The sequence below is a fragment of the Nothobranchius furzeri genome, chromosome 9, assembly GCF_043380555.1.
Source record: "Nothobranchius furzeri strain GRZ-AD chromosome 9, NfurGRZ-RIMD1, whole genome shotgun sequence".
NCBI lineage: Eukaryota > Metazoa > Chordata > Actinopteri > Cyprinodontiformes > Nothobranchiidae > Nothobranchius > Nothobranchius furzeri.
The window spans coordinates 752,159-777,141 of NC_091749.1; the positions used below are offsets into that span (position 1 = coordinate 752,159).

Consider the following 24,983-nt stretch of genomic DNA (forward strand, 5'->3'; position numbering starts at 1 on the left):
CACACACACACACACACACACACACACACACACACACACACACACACACACACCTGAATTTCAGTTTATTTGCTTAAAACTAACTCTGCAATAAAAAAAATCCCACTTTCAGCACACAGTTTGAGCATTTAACTCAGGAAGGATCCGGTGACTAAAGGGCCACTACGCATCTGTGTCTTGTTTTAAAACCAAATCCGTAGGTCTGACTTGTTTGTGACATTTTCTTTAGTTGAGGCAGCAGACCGAAGGAAAACCCTTCCTCACTCAGAGCTCTGGCATCTAGAGGAGCGAGCTAGCGTCTGGTGCTGCAGAACATCTATTGGGGTTGCAGCAGACCTGCTACCGTCTCCGAGACTAGAGGTCCAGTAGTGATGACCAGCAGAGCCAGAACCAACCGTTTTAATAGTTAGAATAAATATTCCATCACATGCAAGGTCAGAACACCTGAAAGTACAACAATCTAGTAAATAGTGTCAAACCAAGAGCACAGCATCACAGCAGCTTTTAACGGTTTCACTCTCATAGAAAATCAACCAAGCACACACACTCCGACTCGTCAAGGTGTGTGTGTGTGTGTGCGTGTGTTCACCAGGACACAAACTGAGGTAAACGTTCAGGTCTGTGGTAAAGAGCTGTCAGGTCCAGGTCCCACCTGGTACAACGCGGGACTCGGCAGTGACTAGAGTAACGGACGAAGGATCCTCGTTGGCGCGTCAGAACCGCACGCTGCCGTCTCCCGGACTAACTCATGGAATAAGAGTTGACGGGAGGCAGGGTCCTCGGAGAGGAGCGCTCTCGGAGGGCCTGAGTCAGCAGAGTGCAGCCGTCAGAAATCGCACACGCCGAGTTGTGCAGACGCTCCCGGTACTCGGCCATTTTAGAGCTGCCGTTGGGATGCTGGGCGACGTCTCGAAGGCCCTGAGTGAGGAGAACGCAGGCAGACACCACGCTCATCGCCCCCCCCAACACTGCAGTCTGCACCCCTTTTCCTTCAGATGAAATACTTGCAGGTCTTCCAAGGAACTGTGGCTCTGTGGCAAAGCCAACCAGGGCGCCGACGGCCTGGACCAGAGCAGCACTGAACAGGACACATCGGTTCCGGGTCAGCTCGCTGGGCTGGGCTTTGACTTCTCTGACGCAGGCCAGGAAGGCCATGCCGCTCGTGCTGATGCTCTTAACGCTCAACTTGAACTGCTCTTTAGCAAAGCGGTCTCTGGACCTCTCGCTGGCCAGCAGCGAGATGTCCGACAGATTCTTCAGGTTGGTCGAGATGTTCTGGGAGAGCTCAAGCAGGAGCTGGGGGGTAAGGTCTGTCAGAGGAGAAACACGGAGGACGCTGCAGTTCAGCTCCACCTCATGACGGCAGCGGGTCACCTTGTAGCGGTCCACCAAACCGGGTAGGCAGGGCTGCGATCCTGGGCTCTCGACGGCCACCAGGTAGGCTGCATGAGCGGAGCACTCGGTCAGAGACACCACCAAGTCCACCATCTCCAGCAGGCGGTCCCCCACTTCTGTGAAGCGGCCCATGTTGAGCTGGCTCTGGATGTCATGGGTGAGGATGGAGAGCTCCTTTGTTCTGGCTATGACGGTGTCGCGGCACTGGTCGAATGTGTCGGCCAGCACCGCACCTTCAGCAGTCATGACTGGCCTGGTCTCACTGGACAGCAGCAGCAGGTCGGCCACCAGCTGCACCTTGGCTTTGCATGCATCACAGATGGAGGAGAGCCTCTTCCTCTGCTGCAAACTGGCGCCGACTGGGCTGCTGGATCCTTCACCGGTTGATCTCGCAGACCCTCCACTGGCCATACTGATGAGGGGCGGGGCCTGGGCTACGGTTAGATGACTTGTTTTTGTGCGTCTGCACGTTGCATGCTTCTGGTGAGCACAGATCAGCGTCTGTCCTAGAGAGCCGGGTCAGTCAGCACACAGGAAGTCAACACACCATGCCAACTGCGTTTCCTGTTTGAGCTGGCCTGTCACATGTTTCACAATAACACAGGTTTAACTCAGGTCTGTGACGTCACCACGCTCCAGGTGCTTCCCAGCATCACCTCTACATGACACAGTCTCTTCCTCCTGTGTGGACATGACTGGAGCTGCTCCGTGATGTCGTCCTGCTGGTGCCGGCTGGGTCTGACCCGCCGGGTCTGCGCCCCGTTAGGCTCTTCTCTAGGTTCGGGTTAGCCTCCAGCACCATCCTCTCATCAGGTCCGTTAAGGAAAATCCACCACGAGGGCGAGCGTCCGATAAAGCCTCCTCAATCCGCTTTTAGCCGCTTCCTCCTCAAACACAGCCCGGGGTTTGAAGCTAGCTGCTGCTCAGGCATCGTCCGTCAGCGTCAGTCCGCCCTCCTCCTCCGGAGCTCATCTCGGGGCTGGAGAGTCGGCACCGTGGCGTGCCCGCTGCAGGGACTCGTCTCTCATACCCATCCCAGTCGATGCTCCTCCAGGGTCGTTTGGGATCCGCGGCGGGAGAGTTACCCCAGTTATGTGGTGGCAGGAAGGCTGCGCGCTCCCGATGCTTGGCTTCGAGGAAGCGGGGAGGGTGTGGTCCGCTGAACGGCGGCGGCAAAGGAAAGGCGACGTTGTCCCGGTGCTTCCACTGGGCCGGCGGCTGCCGAGCACAAAGGGGAGCCCCGGTAACCCGATACAACCGCCTTTAAGTCCACGGAGGCTGCTGTCGCTCTGTAACGAGACGCCTCTGCTGCGTCAGACGGAACGCTAGCAGCTAGCTAACTACGCCGGAAGTTGGTGCTTTCCAAAATAAAAGCAGAGACGTCTTTCTCTTCCGCTGAAACCACACAAATACGACGCCCCGTCGCCGCCTTATTGGATGGGTCTCCTCGCCGCAGACGGCTCCCGTTATGGGCGGCCGCCATCTTTGGTGGGTCTCCATTCGCGACCAGTGCATTCGTTTCTACTGAAGAAGGTGCTTACCCAACTAAAAAACACATTTTGTGAAGCTTTTTCACAAAATCAGACACAAGGTGTGGCATGATGAGTAAAATATAAATATAATTAAAAATAATTTAAAATTAATTTAAATATAAAATCATATCTGGTAGGCTATACACGTCACTCCTACGACCGTAGGCTATAAACGTCACTACTACGACCGGTTGTTGTAAACCACAGACATACATACGTACCGTGCGTTCCTGTTTTCCTCGGAGCTCGGAGTTTCCGAGGAGGAAATTATGTAATGGGCTCGTTTTGCGTTCCAGCCTCCAACTCGGAAAGAAAGGGTGCCACCAGTGTTGTTGAGTACTAAACCAAAAGAATAGGGGTCCAGTCAAGATGGCGGTAAGGATGGACGGATTTTGATGTAAGTGCTGAAGTAAGCTGCACAATTAGTTAAAGATTTATATTTTTGTCACCAAACCTTTTGAAAGAGTGAAGCAACCATGTCAGAGATTTTGTGAGAGCATCAACCAACTTCTGTGAAGCCTCAAAGCCTATAACTTGAAACAAACTGAATATAAGGACTAACCTTAATATGGCTAAAACACAGGCTTGTCACAAGGCAAGGATATAGAGTCTGAGTTAACACAAAAAAGCATAATGTTTGAGAAATTAACTCCTATGCTTGCAATGTAGAAGACAGTGGGGTTGTGTATCTTCTCCAAACGTACCAGCGAAGCAAAAAACAAAGAAAGCCAGAAAGTCTGATTTCAGGTAAAAGATTGCCTTGCAAACATATTTATTAAGAAACATGCATAAATATTCTTTAAAGTTTTTGACTGTTACAGATGAAGGGCTAAAAGAGCCATCCTCAGTTAACCACAGTAGTAGTAGTAATGCAAAAATGTGTTGTTTGAAATAAAATAAAATACAAATAATTAAAGAACGTTAAATACGTAATAAACAGACAAGCAATGTGCAAAAAATTCCCAAAAGTGAAAAAAGGGTCTTGCACAACAGTACTGCACTTCTCCTGAAAAACAAATATGTCTTTTGTAAACAAAGCCTGACACTAAGTCAGGGCGACAAACTGAACAAATGAAGCTCAAAACCTTAATAACACTTTCCTTCACAACTCTACACAACTACAGATGTTTGGTCAAGAAAACCAGCATGTCAACCTTGGCTGGCTTCAGACCAGAGCGCCACTAGCACTAAACAATGGCTCCGGTGGTGAACTAGTGGCTGGTGCGCACAGGAGTTTACAAGCCAGTCTGCTCAGCCATGGGAAGTTAACTCTGTGCACTCTCCACCAGACAAGAGGGTCTTGTTCTCCATCGATAGTTGGACTCATCAGGTAGTTGTCCAGTTCAGCTTTGAGAGCATCCTCCAACCGCACAGTGAAGGAAGGAGGAGGAGCAGCCTTGCTGTTGAAGACGCTGCCCAGTGACGGCTTTCCCTCCTCGGTGGTGGCTGGAGCTGCCTCCGAGGCGCCCCGGGGCATGGCATCTGTGGTGACGAGACTCTTGTCCTGTAAAACAAAGATTAAGGTGTCAAAATGTTGTCTTCTGGTATGACTTACGCAATTTGGCCTTTTTATGTAAACAAAAAAAAAAACAATGAATGTAAAAAATATATAACTTGTGGCATTTTGTAAACACACACAAAAAGACAAGTTACGTCTCGTGCCACCTGCTTCATTTGAATCTTGACTTTTTCTGTGATGTCTGGGGCGTTCTCTGCCCTCATGTAGTCAGTCTTGAATCTGGGATCAAGGACAGACGTTAGGTCCAGCAGCTCCTGTGTGGCTGGGTCACTTTATTTATCTTCAATGTAGGCAAGAGCTCCGGACTTTATTTCCTTAGTTAGATCTGTGTGCTCATCCTTCTCTCGTAGGGTTGCTGTTCTCAGGAGATGGAGAACTGGCTGCGGGTAGGACACACTTACATATGCTTCACCAGAAAGAGCATCTGTGAATCCCTGCAGACGTCCAATGGCGTTGTTAATAGATCCAAGGACATCTGAGTCCTGCCAAGTGGGGACCAGGTGACGTGTCTTCTTGTCTTCAGACAGAACTTGAGTCAACACCTTGCTCTGCTTCAGCACCCTCCCTATCATGTTTTGCCTTGAACCCCATCTTGTCACACACTCTGTAATTAGTGAGTGTTCTGGTCATTTTAATTATTGCTGTGCTTTTTCCAGCTATGAGAGAAGACACCCACTGTTTGTTTGCAAAGTCCAGTTGCTCGTTTGACTCTTGCATCATCTTTAACAGCATTTTGTGGACAAACAGCAGGAAACAAAACAACATGAACACAGGAGCATTACAGGCTCAAAAGTGTTTTTAGCAGGAGAGCAAAAGAAATACAAGAACGTAATCTATAGAAAGCAAACGAGTAGACGGGTAGAGAAATAGACTTTCAAAAGCACTTAACACATTGTTTATCATCTAATATTGAGTTTAACATTTATTAATTAATAATTCATAGATACTAAAAAATACACGATGAAAAATCTAAGACCATTTTGCACAATTATTTTCACATCGCATTAAATACGTATAAATTAATAAAACACACACTCACACACACACACACTTAAGGTTGGTTTATGCTTGACGCGTCCGCGAGGTTCGCACGGCTCCACGCATCAAAATTACGTCATTTTAACAACCACGCCCCTTCACCGCGCCTCTGCACGGCCCAAAGTTTCCGCACCGCACACCTAGGAAATTTTCTAACCACGCGGATGGTCGGACGTGGAAAAACATGGCGGACCGGCAAGAACTAGTACGGCAGAGGTTGGTAAATACAGACATTTGTATGATTCAGCTCTCAGAGATCACCGTGATCAACATGTTGTTAATAATTCTTGGAGAGAAATAGCTCGCACTGTCAGAAAAGATGAGGACGCTGTTAAAAAATGCTGGAATGCCATGTTGTAAACAGTAATTTCTACTTCTACTATGGTGTAGTGTTGGGTGCATGCTGTAGAGCTCCATGCTGCCCCCTACAGTTTGGGAGAATATTGGCTCACCGCAGAGACGAGCCGCATGAACCATAAACGCTGCGAGTTGTGAAGTGTGTTCCATCCGCGAGCCGCATCACCAAGCAGAACGTAAACGCGTCAAGCATAAACCAAGCTTCACACACACACACACACACACACACACACACACACACACACACACACGCACACACACTTACCAATTGCTAGATGCAGCCTATGTCCAAAACATTGAAGTCTGGTCCAGTCATTAAGTTCCATCGCTTTGATGATGGTCGGTGGTGATGCACGTCAGGTCCTGTTCTCTCAGACCCCAACTTGACAGACATTCCCTCAAACCCAGTGCAATATTGTCTCCGGTGTGGTCAGCAGGAAGTACGCTGTCTGCAGACAGCGACTTTGCATTTCGAATTTGTCATTCACAAAATCTACAGTCAAACTCAAATATGGTTCGGTCGTTCTGGTTGACCACATATCTGTAGTTGTGGCGTAATACTGCACATTTTTCAGTTCTGTTACCACTTTTTCTTTTCAGCTGTGGGGTGGCAACCTGACTGAAGTAGGTGCGGAAGGGGGTCGCATATCTTCTTTCCAGCGTGTGGACGAGGTTTTTAAATCCGTGTTTAGTGACCGTGTTAAAAGGCACCATGTCCCTGGCAATGTAGTGTGTTAGGGCTGTTGTTATGTCCGGATGTCTTTTGCTGCTGGCATCATACGGCGTCACAATAGCAAAAGATGCAGTAATCGTAGACGGGTTACTACAGCGGGCCTGAGCATCACTTTCACTCGACTTATCACCTGACTTTTTTGCTAGGCATGCCTTGTGCAAATGCTTGTGAGGATTTTTCAGATGCCGGTATAAGTTTGTCGTGTTTCCACTTGAAGTTGCAACTTTATCGCGACAGGTTCTGCACAGTACCCGTTTTTGTTGCACGTCTGCAGTCTCAAACCCCAAATACTCCCAAATGACCGACGTGCTCATTGTCTTGGCGATTAAATCTCCTAACTCCGGTTCTGGTTCTGCAGAAGCCATTTCACTAGAGTTTCGCTTTGAAGATTGGCGTCTGGACAATAATTCTGTGTTGTTTACTTGCTGAGAACGTGCCGCACAAGAGCACAAGGAGCTGGAGCAGCTAATTGGTTAGCGTCACTCATAGTGTGTTGCTATTGGTGAGCTTGGCAGGAAGGTGTTAAGACAGCGTGATCACCACGTGATTGACGCATGACAACTCCCCTAACACAACAGATCCTGGGTCAGTGAGGGGTGCAAATTAAGAGTGGCATGCCTGCACACCAGTATGGGGGAGAGTCGTGATGTTACACAGCTGATCCTCGGTCAGTTCGTTGCTCAGCCAAAAACCGCAGCTTTGACGATCCTGAAATAGTGTTTTCTGAAATCGCAATTTCGGTCTGAATAAGATTGATCGTTCAGCCCTACATGGAATGTCACCTCTCTGGTGGGGAAAGCGTCAGAGCTGGTGTGTGAGGGTAAGAGGTTTCGGCTAGATATAGTCAGACTCACCTCAATGCATGGCTCTGGAACCAGATTCCTCGAGAGGGGTTGGACTTTCTACCACTCTGGAGTTACTTCCACTGAGACGTGCTGAGCAGGGGTGGGCATACTAGTTGCCCCCCATCTTGGTGCCTGTATGTTGGGGTTTACCCCGGTGAATGACAGGGTAGCCTCCCTCTGCCTTTGTGCGGGGGGATGGGTCCTGACTGTGGTTTGTGTTCATGCACCAAACTGCGGCTCAGACTACCCAACCTTTTTGGAGTCCTTGGAGGGGGTGCTGGAGAATGCTCCTTCAAGTGACTCCCTCGTTTTGGTGGGGGACTTTCACGCTCATGTGGGCAACGACAGTGAGACCTGGAGAGATGTGGTTGGGTGAAACGGCCCCCCTGATCGGAGTGGTGTTTTGTTATTGGACTTTTGTGCCAGTCATGTATTGTCCAAATTGAACACCACGTTCAGACATAAAGGTGTCCGTATGTGCTCTTGGCACCACGATACCTTAGGCCGGAGCTCAATGATCAACTTTGTTGCCATTTAATCGTTTTGGACTTTCAGGTGTAGTGAGGAGCGGCGCTGTCAATTGACCACTATCTGGTGGTGAGTTGACTTTGATGGTGGGGGGGGGGGGGGGGGGGGGAAGCCGGTCAGACATGGCAGGCCTAAATGTATTGTGAGGGTCCGCTGGGAACGTCTGGCGGAGTCTCCCGTCAGAAGTAGCTTAAATTCCCACCTCCGACAGAATTTCGAACATGTCCCGAGGGAAGTGGGGGACATTAAGTCTAAATGGGCCCTGTTCCGTGCTTCTATTTTTGAAGCAGCTGACCGCAGCTGCAGCCGTAGGGTCATCGGTGCCTGTCGTGGTGGCAACCCCCAAACCCGCTGGTGGACACCGGCTGTTAGGGACTGTCAAGCTGAAGAAAGAGTCCGATCAGGTCTTTTTGACCTGTGGGACTCCAGAGGCAACTGATGTGTACTGGCAGTCCAAGCAAAATGCAGCTTGGGTGGTCGCGGAGGCAAAAACCCAGGCATGGGAGGAGGTCGATGAGACCATGGAGCATTCAAGGAGATTTTGGTCCACCATCCAACGTCTCAGGAGGGGAAAGCAGTGACTGTTTACAGTCTACTTGGGACGTTGTGGATCAGTGGGCAGAATACTTCAAAGGCCTCCTCAATTCCATTGCCACGTCTTACAGTGAGGACTTTTTGTTGGACTCTCCAGTTTCTGGGGACAAGGTCACTGATGTGGTCAAAAAACCTCCTCGGTGGCAAAGTCCCAGGGGGGGATGAGATCTGCCCAGAGTTCCTTAAGGCTCTGGATGTTGTGGGGCTGTGTTGGTTGATGCGGCTCGGCAGTATCCCATGGACATCAGGGGCAGTTCCACTGGACTGGCAGACCGGGATGGTGGTCCCCCTATTTAAAAAGGGGGACCGCAGGGTGTGTTCCAACTACAGAGGGATCACACTCCTGAACCTCCCTGGTAAGATCTGTTCAGGAGTTCTGGAGAGGAGGGTCCGTCTCTGTACCTGTGGGGGTTTCTGTAAGTCAAGGGTCCCCAATCCTGGTCCTGGAGGGTCGGTATCCTGCATGTTTTAGTTTGAACTCTGTTTCAACACACCTGATTTCAATCAGCAGCTAATTAACAGGCTTCTGCAGAGCCCGATGAGCTGCTGCACAGGTGATTCAACCACTGAATCAAGTCTGTTGGAGCAGAAAAACCACAAAGCCTGCTGGATACCTGCCCTCCAGGACCAGGATTGGGGACCCCTGCTGTAAGTTGTGTGAGTTTGTCCAACCGATCTACATGTGTTTTGTAACTAATGTAAGTAAGTAATGTTTATTTGTATAGCACCTTTCACAGAAACAATCACAAAGTCCTTCACACCACAGAATAATCAGCATAAAAATGAATTGTAAGCTAAAATCAATAAATTATAAAATCTAGTATAAGAGCAATAAAACACACACCCATAATGCGTAAGAACATAAAAATCAAGCGAAACAACGGAGACCAATAAAATCAATAGAAGGCTTTTCAGTTGCTTTTTAAAAGACTCAGTAGTAGTTAGAGATCGCGGGGTCGGTGGCAAAGCCTTCTACAGTGAGGGGGCCAGTGGCGGAAAGGCCCGGTCACCTCTGGTCCTAAATTTAGTTCGGAGCACTGCCAGTAGTAGTTGGTCTGAGGATCTAAGGGGGCATCCTTGTGGATTTGGAGAGGGCAGTCGACCGCGTCCCTCGGGGTATTGATGGAGGGGAGTGTGTGTGTGTGTGTGTGTGTGGGGGGGGGGGGGGGGGGTACTAATGGAGTACTACCAGACCCTCTGATATGGGCTGTTAGGTCCATGTATGACCGGTGTCAGAGCTTGGTTTGGTCCACACTTTTAGCAGCAAGCCGGGCTCATCCCAGGGATGTCCTTTGTCACTGACTCTGTTGTTTTATGGACCAGAATTCTGCTTTAACTGGCTGCAGTTTCTGCCGTGCCATCTTGACAAAAATAAAGAAAAATGCAACGTTTTGACTTGTTTTTCACAACCAGTACAGCCTGGTTACATTTTTACCATATTTTCAAAGCAAAGAAAATGTAAAGTTTTGTCTAATTATTTGATTAATCGATCGATTACCGTGGCAGATGAATCAATAATAATCCATTGCTGCGTCTGTAGCTCTGTGCAATACTAAGTCTTTACACAAAGCCAACATCTCTGACCTCACCAGGTTTTCAAGCCTTGCCTCGTAACCTTAAAGTATGGAGGTGGAGATACGGCAAATGAACTCATGTGCCAGCTAGCACCAAGACGTTTTGTGTAACCGCTCACATAATCTTCACAATTACTCCAAATGTTCATATAATAGTTTGTGGTCTCTGTGGATCAGATGCAACACATGTTAACTTGGTTTGTCTTATGATGCAGGACACGCCGTTACAACTGGGTCTGCAACATAGACGAGTCTAGATAGGCAGATGTGGGCGTGTCCCAGGAACCAGGAACAACAACATTCATGTGTGTTAGGCCTATGGTTGGGAGTAATTAACCAAAACGCTTTGACCTTTTGCAACAGCGCCCCCTACATGCATATTCCAGTTGGGATCTTTTTCAGACTGACGTGTTTCCTGAATCTTTCACCCAAGAAGTATTAGTGGAGAAGTATAAGAAAGAAAGATCCATACAAATACCGTCTAAAAATAGCCTCCAGCTGAGCAGGTCATGCGTTCTCACTCACCAACAGCTCATCTCCTGTGTAGGAGCTCTCCTGGGAAAACGTGTGAGTGTTTTCCTCCTGCAACAGGAAATGGGCGAAACCTGGCCTGAAAATAGAGCTGAAGCGGTTTGCTGAGAAGGAAGGCACTCCCGATAGCAGAGGGTTTCCTGTTGTGGGCTCACTTTTGACCTATGCAAGTTCTGCTGGGATGTCTGAGAGGATTCAGAACCAGTTCTTAGCCTCCTAGCTGAGTTACAGATATGTGTTGTCATTCGAGAGGATAAGGTCGTGTAACAGATTTCATTTGGTCTGGTTGAGAGTCAACTCCCCTTGTGATTAAAGACTAAATAAACTCTCAGGTTCAATTCATGTCCTTTCGTCTCAACCCTTCCTGAAGAGAGGTTTACAGTTAACTCAGATCCTGTCTGATGTCACACAATAGAACCTCAGTCAGACCTGTTCACATGTGTTAACCGAGGTTCTTCCACACAACGGAGTCAGTCTGTTGCATGGATGGAGGTAAACAAAATTAAATATTAATTATCTCATTTATTTGTTTATTTTACTCTTTTTATTTCATTCAAAATTTATAAAATAAACACAAGCAAGTACAGAACATAAACACAATGAAAATAAACACATTTGAATGAAAAGGAGCAGATAGAAGACAAATCTTATAATTTCTGCCCCCTTTTACAAAAGAAAATGATCTGTAAAGCAAACAATATAACCTCAGTCCCTTTCTACTTCATATATATAATCATTGACATTTTTATTGACCTTTTCATAATTACTTAACACATTTGATTTATTAGAACGCTACAGTTAGTTTGCATCAGACCTCTTGTATGTGTAATCATGGTGGGCAGCTAGACAAGTCATCACACACACACACACACACACACACACACACACACACACACACACACACACACACACACACACACACACACACACACACACACACACACACAGTGACAATAGATCGTATTCACACCTAATACTTGACAGATCTGTCGATCTTATAGTTGGAATGAGACACATTCATGGGGTATTGAAATGTTTTATTGTTTCAGTCAGTGTGACCTTCAACCCCCCCTCGGTAGGGGACCAACCCACTGCAGGGCGGGGGTCTCAGGTGCAGAGATGACGCAGACACTGGGCCTGTCACTCACCAGAGAAACACCATGATGGCTGGCCACATGGGCGGCGCTGTTGTTCTTAGCAACACCGCAAGAGGAATTGAATCCGGCAGGGGGCGAGAGTCAAGACACGACCCTGGTCAGCCGCAGCCAAGCAGAGACTTTCCCAGCGTGAACGAGACACGACCCAGTGTCTAAGGCAGCATCACACGTCCATGACCAGTGGCGTGTCCAGATCTTTTAAAATGGGGGGGCCCAGGTGAGGCACAAATTTGTGCATGGGTGGCACCAGTGGTTATGCTTGTTTTTGTTTTACCCCCAAGCCTTTTGTGGACAGTGAAAAGCCTATTTGAAGGTCAATTAGAGTGGTGACAGCTGGGGTGGCCAACCAGATTCCAAGGGTGGCATGTGCTACCCCAGGCCACTCCCTGGACACGCCCCTGTCCATGACCCCTCAAGAGTCACAGGGATGGAACCTTTACAGATGGTTTTTCCCAGGCTTGTCCAGAGGGAAAGGATGACTTAACTGCTGACAAGTGCAGAGGACGGTTGGTCCGCTACTAAAGGACATGACCTCATCAGACCCCACTGGGGCCACAGGACGCACTGTTGGGGCAGGTTCAGCTGCTGGTGGGCTCTTCTGCACGACGGGGTCGTGCTCATGAACTACAGGTGCAGGAGGATGTGCATACAGGAGAAAAAATAACAATGAACTAGTTTGTTTTTGGAACAGTGAACTTGTTTCAAAATGTTTTAAATGTTGAACTATGAAACAAACTAGTCCATTTTAAAATGGATGAGCTGAACTTTGACCTAGTTCGTTTTTTAAACAAACTTTGCCAACACTGGTGGTCGGAACCTGATCTAGACGAGTCAATCTCCCTAAAATATAAGACATCAAAATTCTCCTCAGGCTCAAAACTTTGAAATGGACCCTGCTAGCATATATAAATCAGCTGACGTGAGTGGAGGTGAGGAGGATGAGGACTCTAACACTCAAATTCTGTACATGTTGTCTGATTATCTGCACTTCCTGTCTAAGGTTAGACAGTTCAAGTTTCATTTCAGTGAGAAAATCCATCAACAGGTTATCTCGGTCTGCAGCCATCCTGAGGAACGGATGCTATGAAACCTTCAATTTTGGATAAAATAGTGTTATAAGGGAAATTGTTACAAAGTTTTAATGAAGCAGCCAGATCACAACACGCCAGCAGAGGGCGGTATAGGCCAGGTGGGTAAGAGAAGGTTAACGAGAACGGCAGAAGGAGGAAGGATGATTATGTCTGTGAAGGTTCTCAGTCATCCAGGTCATTGTAGTCTAAGGAGCTTTGAAAGAAAAGCGTCTGGACTTCTTTGAGTTGCTTGAAGAAGCCTCTCGGACGAGAGGTGAAACGTCTTCAAGCAACTCAAAGAAGTCCAGACGCTTTTCTTTCAAAGCTCCTTAGACAAGGATAATCATGTAAGTCACTTCCGTCGTCTTTGAGCGTGAGGAGCAAAGATGGCTGTTGTGTTGCACGGAGGTGGCTGGAGACGGACCTTCTAAAATTGATGGTTTCAACCACGGCAGGTTGAATCACTGGAACTGTACTCCGAAGACATTTCAATTCAATTTGCAGTCGATTGCTGCGCGGCAGGTAGATAACGGCGTTTTGAATTGGGATTCAGTTGTTGCTCTCCGCAGAGCTTAACTGAAGTGGTGCTAAAGTTAGGTAGTTCGGCTACTAAGCCCTGCGCCTGATAAGAGCTTCAGCTGATGGAATGGGGAGCCTAAGTCACGCCTATCTACTTCCGGACCACGGGTCCCTGGAGGAACAAAAAAAAATAACGCAAGTCAACGGGGCTAAAAACACTATTTATTAATTCCGCTTGTTTTGTGCCACGGATTTCACATATGATGTCGGTGAATTTTAAAGACACATTTTGATACCAAGAACACGCTTATTTTCGAACAAGGGAAACACTATTTTAGGTTTTGTGTGAAAATAAGTCCAGGGCTACAAATGCGCTTCACAAAGCGACGTCATCGAACCAGACACGGAGAAAACTGAGGGAAAAGGGCTGTAAGTTCAGCAAACTTCCCACAGGAGGAAAGAACCACCGTAGATCTGGTCATGTGGTGAGTAGCAGCTACGCTAGGGGAGAGGAGATCATGTGGTGACGTCACATATGCAACGTGCCGATTTCTAGTTCGTAGTCATGCTGATTACGAACTTTTACAAGCTGATAATCCTAGAGTACGTGACTGGCATGGTGGAAACACCCACCATTACCCAGAGGGCCCACTAGGGAGTCGCGTGTTCTTCTCTTCACTCAATACAAGTGAGTAAATGAAGGAGCAGTGGTCCGGTTTTCCTGTGGTCATTATATTATCTCCCTTTTAAGGTAAATATCCAGATAAAAGGGAATGGCGTGTGAGTGTTGTATTTGTTAGGGTTAGGGTTAGGGTTACTGAACCCTTCCGTCTAAAAAGCGCACGCAATCTGAATGCAGTAACGCGTGACGGCCATGCTTCGCTTTACGACGTTTACCTAGCAATCAAGCTACGGTAGGAGTCACCGAGCATTCCGTTCAGATTCGGTTTCTATAAGTCGCCCATGCAATGGAGATATTTTCCACAATAGCTCGCCCACAGTGTCAACACACTGAGACAAAAGGTGTCCGAGACTTTAGTCTCGGTTCTGAGGTTCGGAGAATTTAGTGATAATTTTAGGAACTGAGGATAAGCTGCTCACGGTAGCTCACCCAGCAATGGTCAGAGCGGAAACGTAGCTTTCCGACCTGAGGGTAGATTAGAGACGCGGCGGCGCGTCAAAATGGACAGAATTGAGTCAAAAGCACAACTTACACGTTCGCTCCGAAGGCGAAGATGGGATAAATCAAAGTTAGGTCTGTAATTTGCGGTCAATTTGAGATCGGAGATCTTCCCGGTCAAGTTTCCACCAGGACGTCTCCCGGAAGAGTGACTTCAGCGGAACAATTTCCGGTTTTTCAAAATAAGACATCAAAATGAAACACAGAGAAAAGCGTTGTTTGTAGCTTTTAGATGTTAGGAATCAGACATATCGCAGATATAGAAGACTGGATACGCTCGCCATTAAATGTAGCGTTATGGATTTATGCTCTTTTATGAAAGAGAAACCATGCTACGTATTAATTCGGAATATTAATTTTAATAAATCAATCACCAAATTTTATATTGTTCAGAAGACTCAAAGGTTGTTTTCATCCATAAACTGCCGATAATATCTGAGTGTCTGTGTTTCAGTTCAATGAGGAAACAAGTTTGAAGGATTAACAGTTTTAATTCTTCAAATTAAACTAATGATTTTGAAAATTGACAAACAGGAAATAACAATCACATTGGCAACTTTGTGGGACAATCTTTTAACAGTTTATATGCTGTTCTTGCTCAAATAGACCTTCTGGTGAATTTATGAAGATTGAGAATGTTGTGACATGAATGCGTGTGTGAGTCTGATTTTGCTTCAGGAAGAAACAGGTGTCTGAGTGAAGTGATGGTTTGGATAAACTTAGGTCTTATCAGAGAACCGCATCAAACGCTAAAACCGTGCTCTGTCTCACCGAACTCTTGTGGACCCTCTTTCGGATCCGGGCCGTGGAGGATGTTGTGGTTCATCCAGATGACACCGGCGGCTGACAGGAGACGTAGGTGTCGAACGGAACCGGTCCAGAGTTGCCCTCGGTACACGTGGATGGTAGAGCGTTTTATCGATGCGCTTTCTTAAGTTAATTCACTCAGAAATCAAAAGACTCGGTAATGAGTCTTCGTTAGAAGTCGCGATTCAGCTATTCTGCCTGGCTCGGCAGAAACAGCGTGAAAGGGGGGAAGAACGAGCCAACAGGCTCTGCCCCCCCTTTGGTTTTCAGGTCTGTTCTCTCCCGTTGTCCAACACGAACTGCATCATAAAACTGAAAACTTACCAAAAACCTCTCTTCTCAAAGCAAAACGTGTGCGTCATCAAATGTGTCTGGAGTTTACTGTGAGCAGATGTGTGTGGGTGTGTGTGAATGTTTGTGTGCTTGAGTGTGAAGGTCAGTACCACACATTCAACATTATCTACTTAAGTGTGGATTCATTAATCCATTATAATTACCCCAAAGCATACTAGTCATTCATTTGATTAAATACATTTATAATGAGCAAAATGATAATGGTTATTTTAACATTAAAATCACGAAAAAGAAGTTTAAACTTTATGTTTTGACTTGGTCTGGGTACAACTCATGTAAACACATCTTCTGGTAGACTGCAGGTGGCAGATGTTATGGTTTCCTCCCAGACTCGCTGGCGTTCAGGTCTTAATCTGTGGGTGAAAGTTCTCAGCGACCCAGCTATGACCCAGCTGCGTCCAACACCACCATTGTGACAGAAAACCCATATTTCCTCACGTTACATATTGCTGTGTGAATGTGTAAGGGCTGCTTTGTACCACAGAGTTGCATGTTTTGTGGTTGTGTGTTGTTTAAGATATATGAAGCTAACTCGGTCGGCAGTACCGTTAGCATTTGAAGGTCTCACATTCCCGTTATGGCGTTCGTCCATCTGACGTTATTAAATAAGAGTAAAGCACTGCCATGTTTAGGATTATTGTGGAGTAAATTTCAGAAGTGTTTCTGGTTAATCGGGTCATTTGTAAACTACTCAGGTTTTTTCCAAGCTTGAAAGATAATTTTGTCAGTTATAAAAATATTACTTAAAGCCCCAGTGTGTGATATTTTTACCTGTTTACTATAAATCCTGTTTCCAGTTCACAAACTTGTCCTTTTTCACTAATATTTCTCACCAACATCAATTCTATATATTACTCTCAACTTGAAATAATACATTTTTAAATACATAAACTTTGGTTGATGCTCCATGGTCATCCACCATCTTAAAATACAGTAGCTGTTTAGGGACATACGAGCTCCACGTTACCCGTTTGGACTATGACTGTAACCTGACAGAACCAGCAGAGGGCAGCAGTGCACCCTGGAAGCATGGAGTCTGCTAATTCAACCAAGAAATAGAAAAGAATAGCTGCACCGTTGCTGTACTTGTTAGTTTGAATAAAAAACAATTAAATCAAAAGACACATAAAATTTGTCAGTTCATCCTCATGTCCAACACAAGGAAGCTGCATATGTTCAGACCCCGCCCGCTATTAGCTGGACGCCAGCCTCTGATTAGTGTCTCTGACTCCCAAACTCACCTCAAGTTGTTCACCCGTCTTTTCCTAGGACCAGAACTCCCGATCCGGTCCCAAAGTGTCCGTTCCAAAGTCCTTCTACTCAAGTCTCCTCTCTTCCTGCAGCCTGCCGTCTCACCCAACGCGCTCCAGCGCTCGTCCGCTAGCCAGTGGCTAAATCAGCGTTGTTTACTTTATCTCCACAACACTTTACTAACAGCGATGTAGTTCTCCGAGTGTTACTGAGACACTCTGACACTGAGGGCTTCTTCTCAAACGTTACCTTTAAACTTGGGTCTAATCCGTGGGAGTTTACATGCAGCATACACAGCGTGTCCCCAGCTCTAGCCATGGCTAACTAGGAGCTCGGTAGCTCGTGACGTCCATCTCCACCACGCCAGCCGTGAGCCACGGTTAGCTGGTGGATAAGTCATTGTTTACTTGATCTCCAACGTGTCCCCGGCTCACCAACACTCCTTCACCAGCCGTGGCTAACGATCAGCCATATCGCTCCACATCCATATAAGCTGATAGCAGCCAGTGTTGGGCAAGTTAATTCAAAACTGTAATGCATTATTTATTACTTGTTACCCTCATTTTACAGTAATTCATTACATTACAATATTACTGATTTTAAAATGTAAGGCATTACACTACTTTTGCATTACTCTAAGTTACTTTCACCAAAACAACTTCAGTATGAATCTGGTCATGTGACGCTCAGTGAGCTCATGACATATGTGTGGAAGGTGATGTGGTGTCTGAGCTAGGATTGCTGTTAAAAACAGTCAGATATAATAACAGTGCTTTAAAATGATTGTTTATTAAATAAAAACAACAACAATCTGTACTCTCAGCACGCTGCCATCTTAGATTAACTGAGCAGGGAGTGAGGTGGTGGGGGCTCCAAGCCTATATTTGCCTTGGTCCCCAAATGCCTTGATACGGCCCTGGATGTGAGACTGACTTCTGGGGTGATCTGATTCTATCACATGTATAAATATTAAATGCTTATATATTATTGCTTTTCACTGGTAAACATGTGTGTATTGGGGATCAATCTACCTACTTTTTTCTTTTCAAGCCCTTTGTTTTGTTTTCTTGATTTTATTTGAATAATTTCCTGCCCTTTCTCTAACCTTCCTGCATGCTGCATGTTTTCTCCATCTTCCAGAAAAAAACTGTTTCCTAGACTTCCTACTTTCTAACTAATCAGCCAAAGGGATCTTCACATGCGCGGCGCTCCAGCAGTAATGAGTTGAAATCACCGGGGCACAGATTATGAACTCAGCTGAGGCAAAGCACGTCAGAAAAGCACAAAATACCAGAGAACATGCGCTGATATGAACGATCGCAAGTGAATTATTTTGTTTTGGTGGAGCGATTTTGTGAATGTTGCAGTGGCCGCGTGCAGGACGCAGCTGGAGTAGTTGAGCCGTTACCGCGGCGTCCTCTCTGCCCGCAAAGCTGAGTCCATAAATGACGTCATATACGCAGATACTGGATCTTTCTTCGGGTTTCCCGCAATTTGAATTTTTAAGGAACACATACATCTTAATTCTGGGTTTAAAAATGCATTGTAATTACCGCGTTACTGACAACTGTACCGAGTAAATATTACCATTTTCTTTCCCTGTAATGCCTTACATTACCACATTACAGCAAAAAGCAATGCATTACAGTAATTAATTACTTTTGTACCGCATTACTCCCAACACTGGTAGCAGCAGCATGTTCGTTTACATCAAGGCGCTGTGGCCCACGTGAAATGGGTGTTGTGGGAAATTATGTTCCCCTAAAATATTCTGTTTCCCTAGGCCAGGGATTCCCAAAGCGTGGTGCGCGCGAGCTGCCGCTAGGGGGTGCGCCAGGTGAAAAGTGTAATGGCTGCGGAGCTCAGAGAAGTCTGTCAAAAGTCACCATTAGCGTAGCCAGAAACTCATTTGTGGGTGGGCCTAAGAAAATGTAAGTGGGCCCAATAAATGTAATTGAAAACAAGTATATTTTGCTTGTGTGTGTGTGTGTGTGTGTGTGTGTGTGTGTGTGTGTGTGTGTGTGTGTGTGTGTGTGTGTGTGTGTCCTCCGCACATGCCCTAGCTCGGGGGTCGGCAACTCGCGGCTCTGGAGACGCATGCGGCTCTTCCATCCATCTGATGCGGCTCTGTGTTTGTAAAATAATGAATGGATATTTAAATAAAATGCTTTATATTTTACTGCATTAATTTTACATCTGTAAGCTAATTCTAAATGTAAAGATTGTCTGCGTAAACCTGAACAGGTCCAACCCGGTCTTACTGTGAGACCGGGTTGACGCGTCACGCTTGTGTGTAATCATATCGGCGCTTCCTGAGCTGAAGACGTTGTGAGATTCTGGGATTCTCCTCAGACGGCTCCTGGATGCGTCGCCACATTGGAGACAGGAACAAGCACTATTCAGCCAAAGTGTCATCATCAGGGAACATTTTCTAAGTGACAAGTCTCTCTGAGAGACCGGGTTTGGAAAACTCTTGTTTCAGTGGAAGGAATCTTCCCGCATGCGCTCCAAGCCCCTCTCCACATCTTCAGCTCACTGTGCACCTTAAGTACGCGCTGACTGAGCGGTGTCCAGCTCAGATGTTCAGGAGGAAATATTTTCTTGAGTGATTTAGCTACATCTGCGACTTGCGAAACAAATACAGTGTCATTTCGTCTGCATGCGTCGGGGTAATTCTTTCTATTCTTTCTCTGTCAAAATAAACGGCCAAATACGGGAACTCTGATAGTTCAGATTATGAGCGTGTTAAAGCGGCTGTGCTCAATGCTTATGAACTGGTGCCCGAAGCTTACCGACAGCGATTCAGAGCTATGTCCCACAAACGACATGAACAAACATTTGTGGAAGTCGCCAGAGAAAAGGTTTTGCTTTTCGATAAATGGGTATCTGCCTCTAAGGTCTCCACTTTTAACGACTTAAAAGCGTTGTTCCTCCTAGAGGAATTTAAGAGAAGTCTGCCCGGACGCACAGTGCTTTACTTAAACGAGCAGAAGCTAACTACTCTTTCCTCTGCGGCATTACTAGCGGATGAATTTACATTAACCCACTGTGTGGGTGGAAATTACCCCGCTAGAGACGCTAATCCTCGCTCTGTGGTGAGACCGGCTCCAGTGGTTTCTGTTTTTGGTCGTTCTAGCCCGCCAAGAAGGGTGAACCAACCTACGTGTTTTTATCGTCATAAACTGGCCACTTAGTGAAAGCATGTTATAAGCTTAACAGAAAGAATGAGCAGAGAGGGTCTCCACCACGGGAGGTTGGGTTGTTAAACAAGCCCCAGGAAGCTAACGGGTTAGCTGTCAAGGACGTGAATGAATGCTTTAATCCTTTCTTGTCATCTGGATGGGTTACGCTAACTGAGGATGCTTCTGATCCTGTACCAGTCACAATTTTGCGTGATACAGGGGCGTCTCAAACCCTGATTTTGGAAAATGTCCTGCCGTTCTGTGAAGACAGTTCAACTGGTGTATCAGTTCTTTTAACAGGTCTGAATGCTGAACCTGTTCCTCACAAAGTGCATAAAATCTACTTATCCTGTGATTTAGTCCAAGGAACCTTTGACGTTGCTGTGTGTTCAACATTGCCTGTAGCAGGAATCACACTACTTCTAGGAAATGACATTGCTGGAGGGAAGGTTACTCCTCCATTGCAGCTTGTGAATGAGCCCATCGAGACCTGTGAGCCGTGTGAGAAGATAAACACTAGACTTTTCCCTGCATGTGTTTTGACACGAGCTCAAAGTAGGCAGAAGGACCCAGAAATAGACATTTCTAGTTTGTTTAATGATGGTAGCAGCCAAAGGAATAGACACTCTGAAGTAAAGGAGGATGACGAGGAGGTTGCTGCAGCAGACAAACCTCCTCCCTCCGCCTGGGTTTCTGTTACAAGGTTCAGTTTAAGAGAAGAACAAAAGAAGGATGAGAGTTTAAAGAAATGCTTATCCGCCGTTGGACCTCCTGTTAATAAAACGGTTGAATATTTGATAATGGACGACGTGCTGATGCGTCGCTGGGCAAATCCTGCAGCAAAAGGTGCAGCCTGGGGCATAACCACACAAAGTGTTATACCCCAGAAATATCGGTACAAAGTTTTAACCTTGGCACATGAAGGTCAGTGGGCAGGTCACTTGGGTATAAGAAAAACATACCAAGTGCTTTTAGAGCATTTCTTCTGGCCTGGAGTGAAGAAAGATGTCTCTGCTTTTTGTAACTGTTGCCATGTTTGTCAGCTTGCAGGAAAACCCAACCAGAAACCCAAACCGGCTCCACTGCATCCTACACCTGTGGTGGGGAACCCGTTTGATAACATTGTAGTGGACTGTGTTGGTCCCTTGCCCCGAAGCAAGTCTGGTAAGCGGTTTCTGCTGACAATGATGTGCACTGCTACGCGGTTCCCTGAAGCCATACCACTGTCATCTATTACGGCTAGGTCAGTTACCATTATTGTTTTTAGGAGGAAATACAGATAATAAAATCACAAGCATAACATTATTACATCACATTACATGATTTTACCGTAAAAGTTTATCACAAATATTGTGAAAATAGGCAGAAGTGTGACCTCCTGACACGGGGGGAATGAATATTTCAGGGGAACACAATTTCTCACAACACCTGGCCTTCCAGCTCATGTCACCCCTCCTCTGTGTGTGAATCGTGACCGCTTCAATAACAGAACTAGCTGTGACGAACCTCTGCCCTGGTAAGCCTAATGCAGCTGACGTGCTCTCCTGGAGTCCTGAGAACCGCCACAAGAGGACAGAAGAGAGACTGATGGACAGCTGACTCCAATCACATCATCATCCACACCTGGATCCTATATGAAGCCTCCTATTTTCATCAGGCGGGGGAGACACAGTAACAGAGAGGTCAGAGCGTTAAAGCTTGTACTCTGTCGTTTGAGCACTGTGATCTCCCCTCCTTGTTAAGCCACCGGGTCCTGTTAACACCCTGTGTAAAGGTGCTCATTCCAGTCCTCATATTTTTGGTGGCCCCTTTTATTGGGACTTGTAGAGGTTCTCCCTGGTTAACACCTGCAAGAGCTTGTTAAGTTTGTTATGGTGGCTGGCACACTTCCTACTTATAGCAAGGGGGAGTTTCTTTAGGTTAATTTCTGGTGTCTTGTTATAAAACTGTAAACCCCGTGTGTTAATAAACCTTTTACTTAACCATTGTTGGAAAACACTCCTCTCCTGACACTCAGTTGCTTCTCCTCATTTACCTTAAAGTCTGCCTGAATTCAAATATACAGGTGCTGGCCAATAAATTAGAATATCATCAAAAGGTTGAAAATATTTCAGTAATTCCATTCAAAACGTGAAACTTGTACATTATATTCATGCAATGCACACAGACCAATGTATTTCCGATGTTTATTACGTTTAATTTTGATATTTATAGGTGACAACCAATGAAAACATCAAATCTGGTATCTCAGAAAATTAGAATATTCTAAAGGCCAATGAAAAAATGTTTGTTTCTCTAATGTTGGCCAACTGAAAAGAATGAACATGAAAAGAATGTGCATGTATAGCACTCAATACTTAGTCGGGGCTCCTTTTGCCTCAATAACTGCAGTAATGCGGCGTGGCATGGACTCGATCAGTCTGTGGCACTGCTCAGGTGTTATGAGAGCCCAGGTTGCTCTGATAGTCGTCTTCAGCTCCTCTGCATTGTTGGGTCTAGCGTATTGCATCCTCCGCTTCACAATACCCCATAGATTTTCTATGGGGTTAAGGTCAGGCGAGTTTGCTGGCCAATCAAGGACAGGGATACCATGGTCCTTGAACCAGGTGCTGGTGGTTTTGGCACTGTGTGCAGGTGCCAAGTCCTGTTGAAAGGTGAAGTCTGCATCCCCATAAAGTTGGTCAGCAGCAGGAAGCATGAAGTGCTCTAAAACTTCCTGGTAGACGGCTGCATTGACCCTGGACCTCAGGAAACAGAGTGGGCCAACACCGGCAGATGACATGGCACCCCACACCATCACTGACGGTGGAAACTTTACACTGGACCTCATGCAACGTGGATTCTGTGCTTCTCCGCTCTTCCTCCAGACTCTGGGTCCTTGATTTCCAAAGGAAATGCAGAACTTGCTTTCATCAGAAAACATAACTTTGGACCACTCAGCATCAGTCCAGTCCTTTTTGTCCTTGGCCCAGGCGAGACGCTTCTTGCGCTGTTTCATGTTCAAGAGTGGCTTGACACACGGAATGCGACACCTGAATCCCATGTCTTTCATGAGTCTCCTCGTGGTGGTTCTTGAAGCGCTGACTCCAGCTGCAGTCCACTCTTTGTGGATCTCCCCCACATTTTTGAATGGGTTTGTCGTCACAATTCTCTGCAGGGTGCGGTTATCCCTAGAGCTTGTACACTTTTTTCTACCACATTTTTTCCGTCCCTTCGCCTGTCTGTTAATGTGCTTGGACACAGAGCTCTGCGAACAGCCAGCTTCTTTAGCAATCACCTTTTGTGTCTTGCCCTCCTTGTGCAAGGTGTCAATGATTGTCTTTTGGACAGCTGTTAAGTCAGAAGTCTTCCCCATGATTGTGGTGCCTTCAAAACAAGACTGAGGGACCTTGTAAAGGCCTTTGCAGGTGTTTTGAGTAAATCAGCTGATTAGAGTGGCAGCAGGTGTCTTCTATATTCAGCCTTTTCAGAATATTCTAATTTTTTGAGATACCAAATTTGGAGTTTTCATTAGTTGTCACTTATGAATATCAAATTTAAATGTAATGAACATTGGAAATACATTGGTCTGTGTGCATTGCATGAATATAATGTACAAGTTTCACGTTTTGAATGGAATTACTGAAATATTTTCAACCTTTTGATGATATTCTAATTTACTGGCCAGCACCTGTACTGTGTTCACCCCCTTACCTGCTCCTAGACGGAAAGAGGGGATGTAACACTAGCTTGTTTCCTTCAGAACTGGTAGGTTGATAAACAGCCATAATTATAAATGCTTTTTTAAAAAAGGTCGAGTAACTTGTTTTATGCTTTGTGTGGGTTAGGCTACACAGGTTGGACATCCATTATACAGTCCCACTGATTTCCCTCTTTCCTGTTCACTCTCTCTTTCTTAACATTTTTTCTTTTAAATCGCAATTGCTTATTCTTGCTCATTTTAAATATTTTTAAAACATTTTCGAAATGCTTTTTTTTATATTTTTACTATATTTATATTTTTTGTTTTTGTGAAGCGCCTCGTGATTTTCATCTTGAGAGGCGCTATAGAAATGATATTTTCTTCTTCTTCTTCAGTCAAACTCATGAGTGGGCCACCGTAGCTGCAATACTTTCTCTGAACTGCGTGGCGCTAAAGAGTCGCATTTTTTATCATGGTTTCAATGGATTTCCCACACGGGGCCTTTAAGGGTTTCTCTTAAAGTAGGAACGTTTAAGCCAGGGGTGTCAAACTCATTTTAGCTCAGGGGCCACATTGAGGGAAATCTAGTCCCAAGTGGGCCGGACCGGTAAATTAAAAACAACTTCAGATTGTCTTTTTTGTTTTAATACAATCGATATAAAACAAGGCTGGAGCCCGAGGACAGCGTATCCAAAATAGTACAAGTACAACATCTGAAGTGTACTTGAAACTTTGAAAAATAAATAAATGAAAAAAACATTCCTAGTGATTCAAAGAGCTTACAGATCACATGGCTAGATCAGTTTCATGCAGCACTTAAAGTATATTTGACTCATTTTACTTTACACCTTTCAGCTTTCACCGGCACATCAACATCAGAAGTCACATCCTGAGTGGCGGCCAACTTCAGGATGTGATTCAAGTTCTTGTGTGAGCCTTGAGCGCAGCTTTGTTTTATTTATACTCATTACAGAGGAAACTTGCTCACAAAGATACGTTTATTTTCACTCTACATTGTAAAGTATGAAAATAAAGTTTACACAACCATCTCGCGGGCCGGATTTAACCTGCTTGCGGGCCGGATCCGGCCTGTGGGCCGTACATTTGACACCCCTGATTTAAGCTGTGCTCCCAA

At 45.9% G+C, this 24,983-nt stretch overlaps 2 protein-coding genes across 2 annotated transcripts in view; both read right to left on the bottom strand.

The window, feature by feature from the left end:
* Positions 1-383: 383 nt before the first annotated feature.
* tlnrd1 (talin rod domain containing 1) lies at positions 384-2,809 on the bottom strand. Its single transcript, XM_015942421.3, has one exon. It carries the CDS (start codon positions 1,804-1,806, stop codon positions 742-744), a length of 1,065 nt encoding a protein of 354 aa, XP_015797907.1. The 5' UTR covers positions 1,807-2,809; the 3' UTR covers positions 384-741.
* An 8,366-nt stretch (positions 2,810-11,175) lies between these two features.
* LOC107373975 (transmembrane channel-like protein 3) overlaps positions 11,176-24,983 on the bottom strand; it is a 296,837-nt gene continuing 283,029 nt past the window's right edge. The window contains exon 23 of the mRNA XM_070554580.1: positions 11,176-12,427. The gene's annotated coding sequence lies outside the window, so the exon portion shown is untranslated. The remainder of the gene's footprint in view (positions 12,428-24,983) is intronic.

Coding starts and splice junctions, on each gene's coding strand:
- tlnrd1 (XM_015942421.3), bottom strand. CDS start 1,806: ATGGCCAGTGGAGGGTCTGCGAGATCAACCGGTGAAGGATCCAGCAGC.